Source organism: Montipora foliosa, chromosome 3 (assembly GCF_036669935.1).
Source record: "Montipora foliosa isolate CH-2021 chromosome 3, ASM3666993v2, whole genome shotgun sequence".
NCBI lineage: Eukaryota > Metazoa > Cnidaria > Anthozoa > Scleractinia > Acroporidae > Montipora > Montipora foliosa.
The window spans coordinates 14,968,059-14,980,558 of record NC_090871.1 but is presented as its reverse complement, the minus strand read 5'-3'; the positions used below and the strand labels follow the sequence as shown (position 1 = coordinate 14,980,558).

The following is a 12,500-nucleotide window of genomic DNA, read 5'->3' as shown; positions in this document are numbered from 1 at the left end:
CTGTAAACTGAAATTAACAACGAACGCAAATCAAGTCAAATGTTGGTTTTTGAGGAGAGGGGAAACCGGAGTACCCGGAGAAAACCTCTTGATGCAGAGTAGAGAACCAACAAACTCAACCCAAATATGGCACCAAGTCTGGGAATCGAACCCGGGCCACCTTGGTGGGAGGCTAGTGCTCTCACTACTGCGCCATCCCTGCATCCCAGTCGTGAGTTCAACCCTGTCCAAAGTTCTGAACCATCATGTCTTCTTCTAATTCGAGACGTTTCATTTATTATTATTTAATTCAAGAAAGACAACTCAGATTAAGGTTTACATAGTTAATTGCCAAGACCAGAGGCTTATATGGCAAAGATCATGCAGGAGTTCAGGTGAACTACCAGACAGAATTTTTAAAAAAATAACTAAATAAACACACAATTAAGGATACATAATCAAACCTAAAACTAACTATTTTATCTTACACAAAAGAGTTGTAAGGCATTATGAGAGGAATCATGGTTCATGGTTAAACGAAAAGTTGTTTAGTTTACAAGGACTGGAAATAATCTCTGAGTTTATGTTTATAGTTTAAAAGATTGAGAGAATTGCGTAATGAGAGAGGAATATCATTCCAAATTCAGTGACCCTGTACATCCTTACGACCGCACATTGTGATCCAAATACTCATGGCAATAGTGATACTGCTTTGGATACTCTAATGCAACCGCGCTAATGCTGCGTTGCAATAAACTGTCTTCCTGCCACAGAAACGTTTCAAGCAGATGACAGAGAACGACAGCGGAACCAGTGATACGGACGAAGGCCGAAAGGTCAGTTGTGACTCAAAACAAACTTTATTTTACCAGTAACCTTTTGAAATCTGCCTCGTGTCAAACTGCTTCTTTGTGAAACAAAAGAGTGCAAATTGTTGCACACATATTTGAAGTGATTTTTGCCCACAATGACAGAGTATTGATAATGATTGGGCGAGGCTGATATGCAGGCACGGCTTTGTCCGTGAAATTTGAATTCCAGACTAACCCACCCACCCCCTCCTCCCTGTCGTCCTCCCAATAATGGGCTATTTTTTCCGTAACAGAGTTCACTCAAGAGCGAGTCTTAGTGCTAAATTTTTGCGAATTAGGTATCTCGATTGAGTGAATTTCGCTTCAAATCTTGGTAAAAGTGTTTAGCACGCAAGCATTTTTGAGGTGGCTGAAACCGTTTCAACTATTTGGAGGGTTTGTCTTATTGTTATGGTACCATATGAAAATAATATTAAAGTGTAAACGCTGGATTTGGTTGTTATCTGCAGCAAATTAAAATCTCCAGACTCACAATCTTGTCACAAAAGCACTCAGTTATGTTTTACAAGGGCACCTTATTTTAGGGCCGTTTATACGAGAGAAAATAAGCCGCGGCTAACTCTGGCCGCGGCTTACGTAAGCCGCGAACACCTCGTATAAATGGTACAAAATCTACGTTCACGGCTTTCTCAAGCCGCGGCTTATCCTGGCCGGGGAGTTTATACTCGTATAAATAGTTCCTTTCGCGGCTTACGTAAACTGCGGCCAGAGTTAGCCGCGGCTTATTTTCTCTCGTGTAAACGGCCCTTGTTTTCTTTCAAAGGCTAGGGGAAATTATATAAACGACGCCAACTCTTTGGTTGACCTTTGCTGTATGTTGTACAACACAAACGGTAGCTAGTACTGTACTTGGTTTTACGGGCAGTTTTTAAATTATAATCTTACTCGCTGACTATTTGGCGTTTGAGAACTGACGTTGGCGAAACGACCGGTTACGGAGAGTTTCATCTTAGCCTGCTTATCACTTTTCAGAAATAAAAAGTTTGGGTCACCGAGTTCGTTTTTGAGATATACGCGTTAAAAGGCAAAATATAGGGTGCTTTTAGATGGCTCTTTTTACCATGATAACTTATTACTTCACATTAATGAGTGCATCTTGTTAAGCTTTTATTGATATTTCATATGGTATCATAACATTGCCGTTAAGTGAAACCGTTGGTTAGATTCAACCCTTCGAAATAGTACAGTTTACTAAAAGTGTTAAAAAGTGATTTGAGCCGGCTCCTTAATAAATTACGGGACAAAATCGGGCGTGCACAATACGCTAAACTAGTCGGTGGGGAAGTAGTATACAAAAATTTGGTGGTTTTATCAACGGAGTTGATAATATTAATTGACCACGGTACAGAGATTCTAAAAGCTGACGTTTCGAGTGTTAGCCCTTCGTCAGAGCAAATCCAGTGCTCCTATTGGAAGACTTCTGCTATTCTATAGCTCGCGTCCGCGCGCGTTGAAAAATTCAAACGCTGGAGCCAAAGTGGGCAATCACGCAAGACGCAACAAGCAATTATTGCGTTGACATTGTAACACCTTTCTATATGAACATTTTTCATGCTTTCCTGCATATATTGAGGTACGATTTTTCAGTTAGTAATTGTAACAGTTACAATGGCTCAGGGCCGATCATTTCGGCGCATTAGTATAACGTAATTGGCTGTAACTTTTTTTCCTCAATGTAGGTCATGTAACGATATTTAAGATTCGGCAGTGCCTCTAACGTACAGTAGTCATATGTATAAGAGGCACTGCCGAATTTCCGTTTCAAAAGGATGGTCTCGCCATATATTTTAAAGTACAGTTCACATGCAGCCAGGGAACGGTTGCTCAAAGCCTGGATAACGCTAACCGTTGGTTAAGAGCATTAAGAGGTATCAAAACAAATATGTTTCCATGGTATTTCACGCTAGTTAGCGCGAACCACGCTTCGAGCAACCCGAGCCTGAGGCACTTTTCTCGAAAGTCACGAAAACTTTTCGGACCCGAAAAGCCATTTGAGAAACTGCCAACCGCTTGTTTTGGAAAGGCGATCTTTTAACTTGTTTTCAAGGTAACTAAAAGAAACATGTCTGTGACGTTTGACGACTTAAATCATCTCCGTTCTTGAGATACAAAGGGAATTGTGACACCCGAAAATGGCCCGTAAAGTTTCGGGACTTTCGAGAAACGGGCCCCTGGTCGAGAATCAGACATGACTCACTCATGATGCGCGAGAACGCTACTCTGATTTGAATAAATTTGATTGTGGCTCAGAAAGTTACGATTCAAAGACCCAAAGATATGTCTTTCAAAGTTCTTTGAATCGTAACTTTCTAAGCTACCATCAAATTTATTCAAATCAGAGTAGCGTTCTCGCGCATCACGAGTGAGTGATGTCATCGAACAGGGGCAACCATCGATCGGAAGTCTTAAAATTTGTCAGAATTACCTAAAATGGTTTCCACAAAGCTTTTAAGCTCGTTTTGGGCGTTTTTTCCTGCCCTACAAAATATTTATCTGTTCGGTTGTTCTAACGAAATTGCAGGTCTGTAGAAATTTTTAGGTGGCTTTTTTGCCTCGTCCGAAAGTTCTAGCATTCGTGACAGGTCTCATAAAAAAATTTAGGGACGTTTGCTCAATTAAAATAAGATTCTGAAACAAACTTTGGCGAAAATGATAGAAATCATAAATATTCAAGTTTCATGCTGTTTACAATATCGCAGTTAACTCTTACTCAGGTGGGTAAACAGTCGAGCGTTGTTCTATGTGGTTTCGAAATTTCTCCGCACTCTTCGGACCTTTCACTACTTTTCCGAAATAACTAGAAACGCTGTTCAGAAAGATGTTCAAAATCGAGGTGCGCCTCGAAAGTCTGAGTTCGAATATTCGAAAATTCTAGTCAGCCTTCCTTCCGAACCGATATTTATCGAAATTATTCGTTGGGTGCCCATGATCGAAAGAAATAATCACACCTTTTGAAGGCCTTACTTATTTTAGTTATATATCAGTACATTTTGATTTTGAGAAAAATTGTGTTAATTCTCTTGTTTGAAGGACCAAAGCGACCAATCAAGCGAAATGGCTTTGCCAGACCAAAAGCGAAAAAGAGGTCGTCCACCGAAACATCGAATCGTATTGGAAACTGACAGCGAAAATCAATCTCAAGGTCAGGAGAGCTCGAGTTCTGCTGAATCAAGAGGACAAACCGTGACGAAACGAAGACGAAAGCGGCGTAGCATAGACGAAAGGATGTCGTCACAACTCTCTGCCGACATTTTACTCCTTGACTGTGAAGTTGCTCCTTTGGGAATGACTCGCCAAGCAAGCAAAGAACTTGCGCTTGTTTCGATTCGTAAGAAACAAGACGGCGAAATTGCAACCAGCTCTAATTTGGAAGTGAGAACACCATTGCAAAGGGGGGCATCTTTTTCTGAATTGGAGCAGAAGTGGAAAAGTGAAAATACAGAACGTGAAAACGATATTTGCAAAAAGGATAATTTTGAAGTTATTGAAATATCCTCGCAGAGTACAGATGACGAGGAACCGCGAACATCTTCACAAGAATCTCGGCCGATGGTCAACGAGTGCATTATTATATCCTCGCAAAGCGATTCGGAGAGCGAGACAAAGACTACTGTGGGAAAAACAGCTTTTGACATGTCGACGAGGAGTGTAAAAAAGAAGAACAGTGGACAGCAGTTAACACAGGAACCATTAAGTGAGAATAACGGCAAAGACAAAGAACAAGGGAGCGCAAATAATGATGCGTCGGAACCGCTGAAAAGGTTGGCTAATCTGAAAAGGACGTCACGTCTCGATTCATTTTCTCCTATCGAGTTAAATTTAAAAAACAACCATAAATCCCTTTGGCAAATATCGGAAATTGAACATAAAATGGATTCTATTTGTAACACGGTTATGGACTCGGAATCGTTGGAAATTGGTGATTTACATGAACACACGACGGACGAGAATTCGAACCAAGTGCCTTCTTCGTTTTCTCCCCAAACCGGCTCAAGAGTTTCGGAGACGAAAAGTGAGGCTTTCAGTGACAAACTAGCGCATGAGAAAAATTCAAAGAGTTCTGAGGATTATATTACCTCAAAAGTTGAGCAGAATTGGGAAGAGCCACAGGGAACAACATGCAACAATGATTCGAATGTCTCTGTCACCTCCGCGTCCCTACCGGAGAACTCCGGCGGAAAAGATTTTGCGGTGACAACTGACACAGCTGCGAATTCCGGCGAGAAAGTAAATAAGGACATGCAAAGCACGGTAACGAAACGGTTAGGCGATCAGGACGGCATCGCCTCATCTCCCAAAAAACGGAAAGAAAAAATCGATGCGAATAATCGCTTCATCGCAAAGGCAAGGAGAACCGATGGGCGACCGAAGTCAGTCCGGGATTGCCGAACAAAACGCGCATCGGTTGATGGTTCGCCTGGAATACCGCGCGACAGTGCTGCATCAAGAATAACCGCGATTTCACGAAGAGAAGCAGGAAATACAGAGAGACAAATCATGGCTTCAACGACTGCGGATCTATTACCAATGCAGAATAAAACAAAAGCCATGCCGCTGATGGATGGAGATCTTATTGGAATGATCATTCAAGACAACGGGAAGATAGATGAGAGCAAAAAAACGCAAACAGCGTTGCAGCCAGGGAGGAAAGAGGAAAAAACCAAAAAGAATAGTGGCAGTGAAACGGACAAATGTAAACCTTGGGTAAGTATTTGATTAAGGTGGTTGGAAACTGCGACGTGCTCTGTTTTATGATATGCAAATTGGCCCATTTCGCATGCGACTCTTTGAACTCTATGACTGGAAAGTCACAAAATCTAATGAATATTATCAAATTGAGATTCGTGTTTAGTTTAAGGTGGGATTTTTCATTGTTTTTCGAAGTGTTTTCTTTGCTCTAGGAATACGTTTTAACGTTTTATACGCTAATCTTTCGTAACTGAAAGATTCATTTGCTTTTAATCGATGTATTCCAGCAGTAATTTAAAGTCGGTTGCTACGTTCCACGTGAAAAATAATATTGATATCCATAAAATTTAATGAATGGCCACAAGAGATCTTCGATACGTAAGGATTCGATATTTTGCCAGGTTGCAATGATCGCTTTCCATTTGAATGGAAAAAGGAACATGATAATTTCCCTCAATCAAAACGGAACTGGACGAGCGTGTTCTTTTTGCAGGAAGTCGCATTTTCTTTCTTTCCTTAAAAGACTGGGTACTAACGATTACAATAACAAACATTTTCGCGGCGAAAACCGCGCCTTTAATTCACCAAGGAGTACGGCACTAGTGGGACGCAGCAGGACAGCAGTACGGGACATTCCGATCATTTCGGCAAAAAAAAAAAAGAGGAATACCTTCGAAGGTATTCCTTGTTTTCCGAAAACTTTCCAGAGGAAAAGTCTGTTTTACATGATCGACCACCAGAACAACCGGGTTTTCAGGCGGAAGGAAACCGCTCAAAAAATAATAGTGCAAAACGTTATTATGACGGTTAGAACAAATTCTAAGCACATTTAATAATTGTTTACAATAAATTAAAGATCCCTGGTCACACTGTATGTTGTCACGCAACGTTCTTCCTAGAAAGCATCTGGTTAAATATGTTTGTGAAAGAAGCACAAGGATAGCCGAGGGACGGACTATGTAATTTTGGAAATGCGAGATGGAAGCGTGCGAAAATAAGCACAGGAAGAGATTCAAATAAGGCAGATATTTGCTTGAAATTTAAATCTACAGATATAGAGCGGTTTTCAAATGCGTGTCGTAATACCAAAACCAAAGTAATTACTTTGGCCAATCAAAAAGGACGGAGACAATCCAGTAAACCAATCAAAACTCGAAGCAATTACACGAAGCCGACACAAAGCGCGGGAAAATGTGCACGCGCGAGCCACGATTGGTTTTGGTTTCACTTGTGATTGGTTGAAAAAGTGGCGCGAGAACGTTTAACCAAGCACTGAGTGAAGTAATGCAAAACCAAGGTAATTCGCTAATTACTTTCGACACTCAATTGAAAACCGCTCTATATGAAATATTTTGCTTTGATTGTAAAATTCAACCGCGCGGAAAAGATTACAACGTAACGGTAACTCATCCTCTATCCCCATCACCCACCTGTAACAGGGAAAAATTGAAAATAGTTTCTTTTCTTTTCTTTGGGTCATAACAGGACAGTGGAATGGAAGATATATCTGATGGAGAGGATGACTTGAGTGATTTTGAATTTGATTTGGACGACTATTCGCCAGGTTCCTTCTTCAACGATGTCGAGGTGAGTTTACCTTGAGCTTCTGTGTCAGTTCCAAGTGTCTGAACACCGATAAACCGTCCTGGTTCCTGGTTACTGTTGAGATAGGAAATAAGCACCCTGCCAACAGAGCCTTTCTTAACTCGACCAGAAATAAAGAACTCTGGAGAAATCGCGTTAAGTCTTTATTGAGTATGCACAAGCCGTTACTTGGAGACAGTGTCAAACCCAGGCCAAGCCTCGATCGCACTCCTAGACGCCATATTGATTTTGACCTTCGCTTTTTCAAAAATATGATGCGCTCGCTGCTTAAACCGGTTTAACCGGAGTGACTAGCCCAGAAACTTGGGCTGCGGTGACTTAAAAGATTTGACACAATTTCTGCAGAGCCTCTTTTTCTCGCCCTCCGGTGCGCCTTAGAGTGGCTCTGCTCGCAGAGTAGGAAATAAGCAAATGGTGACGGAACGTCTAGCCCCGGTTGTTCGAAGGGTGGATAGCGCTATCCACTGGATAACTCAATTGGTTTTGCTAGTGCTTATCCGCTGGATAATGATTTATCCGGTGGATAGCGTTTATCCACCTTTTGAACAACTGAGGCCAGAAAGGCAACGATTTAGAAAATCACTGAGACTGCAAGTGAGTCGATAACAGAGAATTTTTGCTGACGTCATTGTTTACATTTAATTTCATTAACATACGAGTTTGTCGACAGAGGGCATCATGCTATTCATAACTTGACCTTAAAAAGTAAAAGAACTTGTTTAACTTAGTTTAGTCTTTTTGCTTTGACATAATTCTTTGTAAAATCTTGAATTTTCAACGCTACATTTCTCAGAGATTATCACGAAATATCGAGTTCAATTTTCAGAGATCGAAAGCTCATTGTGCAATGCACTTTCACTGTTCGATACTTTAGAGCGGTTTTCAATTGAGTGTCGAAAATAATTCGCAAATTGCTTTGGTTTTGCATTTACGTCACTCATTGATTGGTTCAAAGTTCTCGTGCCAGCTTTTCAACCAATCAGAAGTGAAACCAAAACCAATCATGGCTCGCGCGTGCACATTTTCCCGCGCTTTGTGTCGGCTTCGTGTGATTACTTCGAGTTTTGATTGGTTTACTGGATTATTTCCGTCTTTGTTGATTGACCAAAGTAATTACTTTGGTTTTGGTTTTACGACACTCGATTGAAACTAATCTCGGCTAACTGATTAGAAAACGGTAGCCTTGTGCTTATGAGTCAAAAAATCTAAACAAAGGCATCCCTATAATGCGCCTGGGATGAGTTTGTTGGTTCTCTACTCTGTTCCGCGAGGTTTTTTCTCCGGGTTTTTCTTCATTCCGCGAAAACCAACGTGAGACTTAATTTGAAAAGATTTTTGTGGCCACGCCCATAAGAAGCGTCCATAGTGTTTCAGCGAGCGAAAGGGGGTGGTGACGTTGACAGTAGAGTAAGTAAGTAAGTGAGTATCATTATTTACCTTAGTAGCTAATATCTTCGAGCATTGAACAGAACAACTTTTTAAGAATCCCAACTGGCAGGAGGCAAACCAGTTGGCTGGCTACTTGCAAGTGCAGCCAGGAAATTGAACCAGGGACTACCTGGAACAAATTCAACGAGTGGTCAGAACGTGTCTTGACCACTGGGCTGCACTGCCTCTCGTCTCAGAGTGACGTCGCATCAATTGGTTTTACGTGGAAAGTAAATAATAATGACACGTCTAATAGTTTGTCTCACGATGTTGTCACTTAGGTTGTAGATCACTACGTTTCGACCGCTGACTGGTGGTCTTCGTAGGGCTGCAAGGTCGACTGGTTACGCGCTACTATGTGTATCACTTTGGTTGGCTGTAATTGGTGGATTGATCCTTATTGTCCCTTTGAGTACCCGAGAGGGTTCCCGCAGCGGTTTGTTGACCAAAGCCAACCATAGTGATAAATACGGTAACGCATAACCAGTCGACCTTATCGCCTGATGAAGACCAGCACGTCGCGGTCAACAACTTAAGTGAGCTAACCGGTTGGCTGGGCCGCCACGCAGCTCTCGGAACGACTCTTGGGATTGGTTCAGAAAACAATGGACACCAAAAACGTTACAAAACAAACAATGGACCATGACGTAAAACATAATAAAGCTGCGTCCTAAAGGGATCCAATGAAATTAGAGGTTGTAAAGAGCGGCGTTCCCCCTGGGTTTGCTCAAATGAATACCAAAAGTAGCATGATTAATTTTCCTTTTTCTTAGGAATCCAAAGTAATTGAAAGAGCGGATTCTCCAGTAATGGAACCACTGCATTTGTCCTTGGGTGAGTTTTCTTTCTCTTGTTGGAACTTGTTATATTCTGCAATAGACCTTATTCACGATAGCCGCCATGTTGGATTTGCCTTTATCATGCAAATTATCTACACACTTCTGAGGTGGCAAACAACGCAAGTTCGAGAGGTTATAACGAACATTTTAGCCACACAGATGACTTGTTTCTCGTTCATTGAATGTTTATCACCTAAGTAGTAAAATAGAATGCTTACACAAGTTACTTCGATGTTTTTTTAGTGAAAAATGAGCAGATAACGAAGTAGAAAGTCAAAATGTCGGAGGCAATCAAAAGATATAAAATTATTATAAAAGGTATTTAATTCTAAATTCTAAAATGTACTTTTAGCAATGTTAATTCAATATTTCGACGAGCCGATTTTCCGCAATTTGCCTTTATTCCAATGTTTGCCCCCCCCAGCATAACACATGGCTAATTTGCGTGACAATTTGAAAACCAACATGGCGGCTATCGTGAATATGGGGTATCGGACGCTTTATCGGAAAAGAGCGGGAGGCTAATTGCTACTCGTTTGCGCGGGGTCTGGGTAACTCGTTTGATTGGGCAAAACAAAACACTCTCTCCTATGTTGATCTCATTCTGGAGACTGGTATTACGATAATCATGTAGTATCAACCGGCTTTGAATATACTATTATCATTATTTTATGACACTGGCAGGTGGAATGGAATTCTGGGAGTTGAACATTTTCCTTTAAAACACAACCCAGCTATTGGGAACTCGAAGCTACGATTATTTGCTCAGTGGCCTTTTGCTTAGACAAAAACTTTTTTCAGTAACACGGTAGTCCAATTGATCTGTTATATGACCGGGCAGTAAACGTGTAATACTAACTTCTTACTAACCGAGCGCGAGGGCCGTACTGGGGAATATTGGCCCGAGGTCGTGGCAGTACGGACCGAGCGCAGCGAGGTCCGTCCAAAAACGACCGAGGGCCGATATTCCCGAGTACGATCCCGAGCAAGTGAGGTTAGTAAGTAGTTTATTACATGGCTTTTTAATTACCTTTTGCTTTGTTTTTGCAAGCCCGTAATCAGCCCGTGGGCATTACGGGAGAATAATGCCCTACAATTCAGTCACAATTAGCCAATCAGAGCGCGCGTTATATCGGCTACAAACACAAGCCATATAATAAAACTTGCTAACAGATAATTTTAGACCGCGAACGAGAAAGGCCCGGCCACACTTAAAACAAAGCTAACCATTTTGAAATCAGCGCTTCGGCGAAATCATTGATGACTTAAAGTGATCCTATTCTAGATGCCCGGCAACAAATACCTAACATTGAAGACACTTTGTAATTTGTTCATCCTGGTCTAGTGAATTCAAGCTGTCCCAATAAGCCGAAGCTCCGAGTTCAAATCCAGTCTGAAAGACATGTGACTTTTTTTCTTTTTTCACTCTGATCCGAGAGGTCTTTACACTTAGATCAGTGTATACGACTTGTAATTATGATTATCATGTATTCAACGCTGGGTGATGTTAAGATGATTATCGTAATTCCACGCTCGAGAACATGTTGCTATGGATGTCTTGAACTGGCCCTCCAGACCCCGCGCAAAGAGTTAGCGCTTAGTCTCCCTTTCTTTTTCGAGAAGGCCAATTATCTCGCAACGTCATGGGCAATGTTTCGTGCAATTCGTTGTTGACAAATGGAACACACCCTCCGACAGCCAGAAACGTTGCGAAGGTGAAGAAACCGTCTCAGAAAGCAGAATTGAGTTCTACTTTCCTCATTGTTTCTGGCAGCATTACAAAGAAGTTTTCAATCATTGCGTATTGACAGGAGCCATGAGTAGGAGCGAGCATTTCCCATATATTCCTGTCACGGTGTTTTCACAGACCGATTTATTTTTGGACTTTTGAGACTCCAGCAGGAGCCCGATAACCAATCACAGGAAACTCTCTTGACGTCATAGCGTCACCGAACCGGAACTGCCTTTGTTGTTTTGCGGCAAAGGTAGTCCAAAAATAGATTGGTCTGTTAGAATTCCGTGACATAGGCTTAGTATGTGAGTTGCTCGCTCCTACTCATCGACTCCTGGTTGGGTAAAATCTGTCCTGCAACTTTTGTCGCAACAGTTTGTGACATCAGTCAATTAAATTTCTCGTTTGACCTCATGTGATCATCAAGAACAAATGAAATTTCAAGAAACGTTGCCCAATGTAACACCCGTCGAGCAACCTATCTCGCGATTGGGGATGTCTGGTTATGGAACGAAAGGGAACGTGGCGAAATAAAAAACTGACGAGCAAAGCTAGCCTAGCGGGGGACTGGGGAACGGAAGAGGCGGTAGAGGCCCAACTGCGGAACCTGGTCCGAGGATATTTAATTACCCACAGTTGTCCTGTAGGAATGGGGATTGCAGGTTTCCGGTTACGGTATTTTGGTCTGACCTATGTTGAGGTGCTGTTTGTTAAGATATTAGGCTGATTTAGCAAACAGAACGGGAACGTCAGTGGGGACGTCGCGCGCAGCAAAACTACCAATGAGAATTTAGAATAGAGAAGAAAGGAGTGGAGTCTATTCTATTCTGAATTCTCATTGGTGTTTTTTCTGCGCGCGCCGTCGCCACTGACGTTCCCGTTCTGTTGCTAAATCAGCCTATTAATGCCCTTTTACGATTTTGTAGCCGCTTTGAAGCAAGCTATTCGCGAAGGGGATATTGCCCTGGTCAGAGGTGCCCTCGCTGTTCCTGGGCATAACCCGGATACAGTTGATACAGCTTCCGGTATGAGCCTTCTAACCTGGGCTGCAACCTACGGTCAGGACGATATAGTAAAGCTACTGCTGAGAAGAGGCGCTGGTATCAATTACTTTGACCCGAAAAGAAACGCCATAACCGCGCTTATGCAGTCCGCTGAACAGGTAGGTCAGTTTTTTTGGGTGAAACATTGTTGATTTCAGTTTAAACCTTACATCTCTGAATGGCGTCGTGAGGTCGCTTACCTACTTGTTTTCTCGTTCCAGGGTTTTCCGAAAACCGTACAGATTCTTTTGGAGTCGGGTGCTCACATTAATTCTCAAACGACGGCTGGAGAGACAGCACTCATGAGGGTCAG

The 12,500-nt window shown here is 42.0% G+C and overlaps 1 protein-coding gene across 1 annotated transcript in view; it reads left to right on the top strand.

Annotated features, from left to right (window-relative positions):
- LOC137996880 (M-phase phosphoprotein 8-like) overlaps window positions 1–12,500 on the top strand; it is a 25,081-nt gene that overhangs the window by 6,013 nt on the left and 6,568 nt on the right. The window contains exons 3-8 of the mRNA XM_068842513.1: window positions 753–815; window positions 3,882–5,555; window positions 7,026–7,127; window positions 9,347–9,407; window positions 12,071–12,306; window positions 12,409–12,495. Coding sequence (XP_068698614.1) covers window positions 753–815; window positions 3,882–5,555; window positions 7,026–7,127; window positions 9,347–9,407; window positions 12,071–12,306; window positions 12,409–12,495 — 2,223 coding nt within the window. The remainder of the gene's footprint in view (window positions 1–752; window positions 816–3,881; window positions 5,556–7,025; window positions 7,128–9,346; window positions 9,408–12,070; window positions 12,307–12,408; window positions 12,496–12,500) is intronic.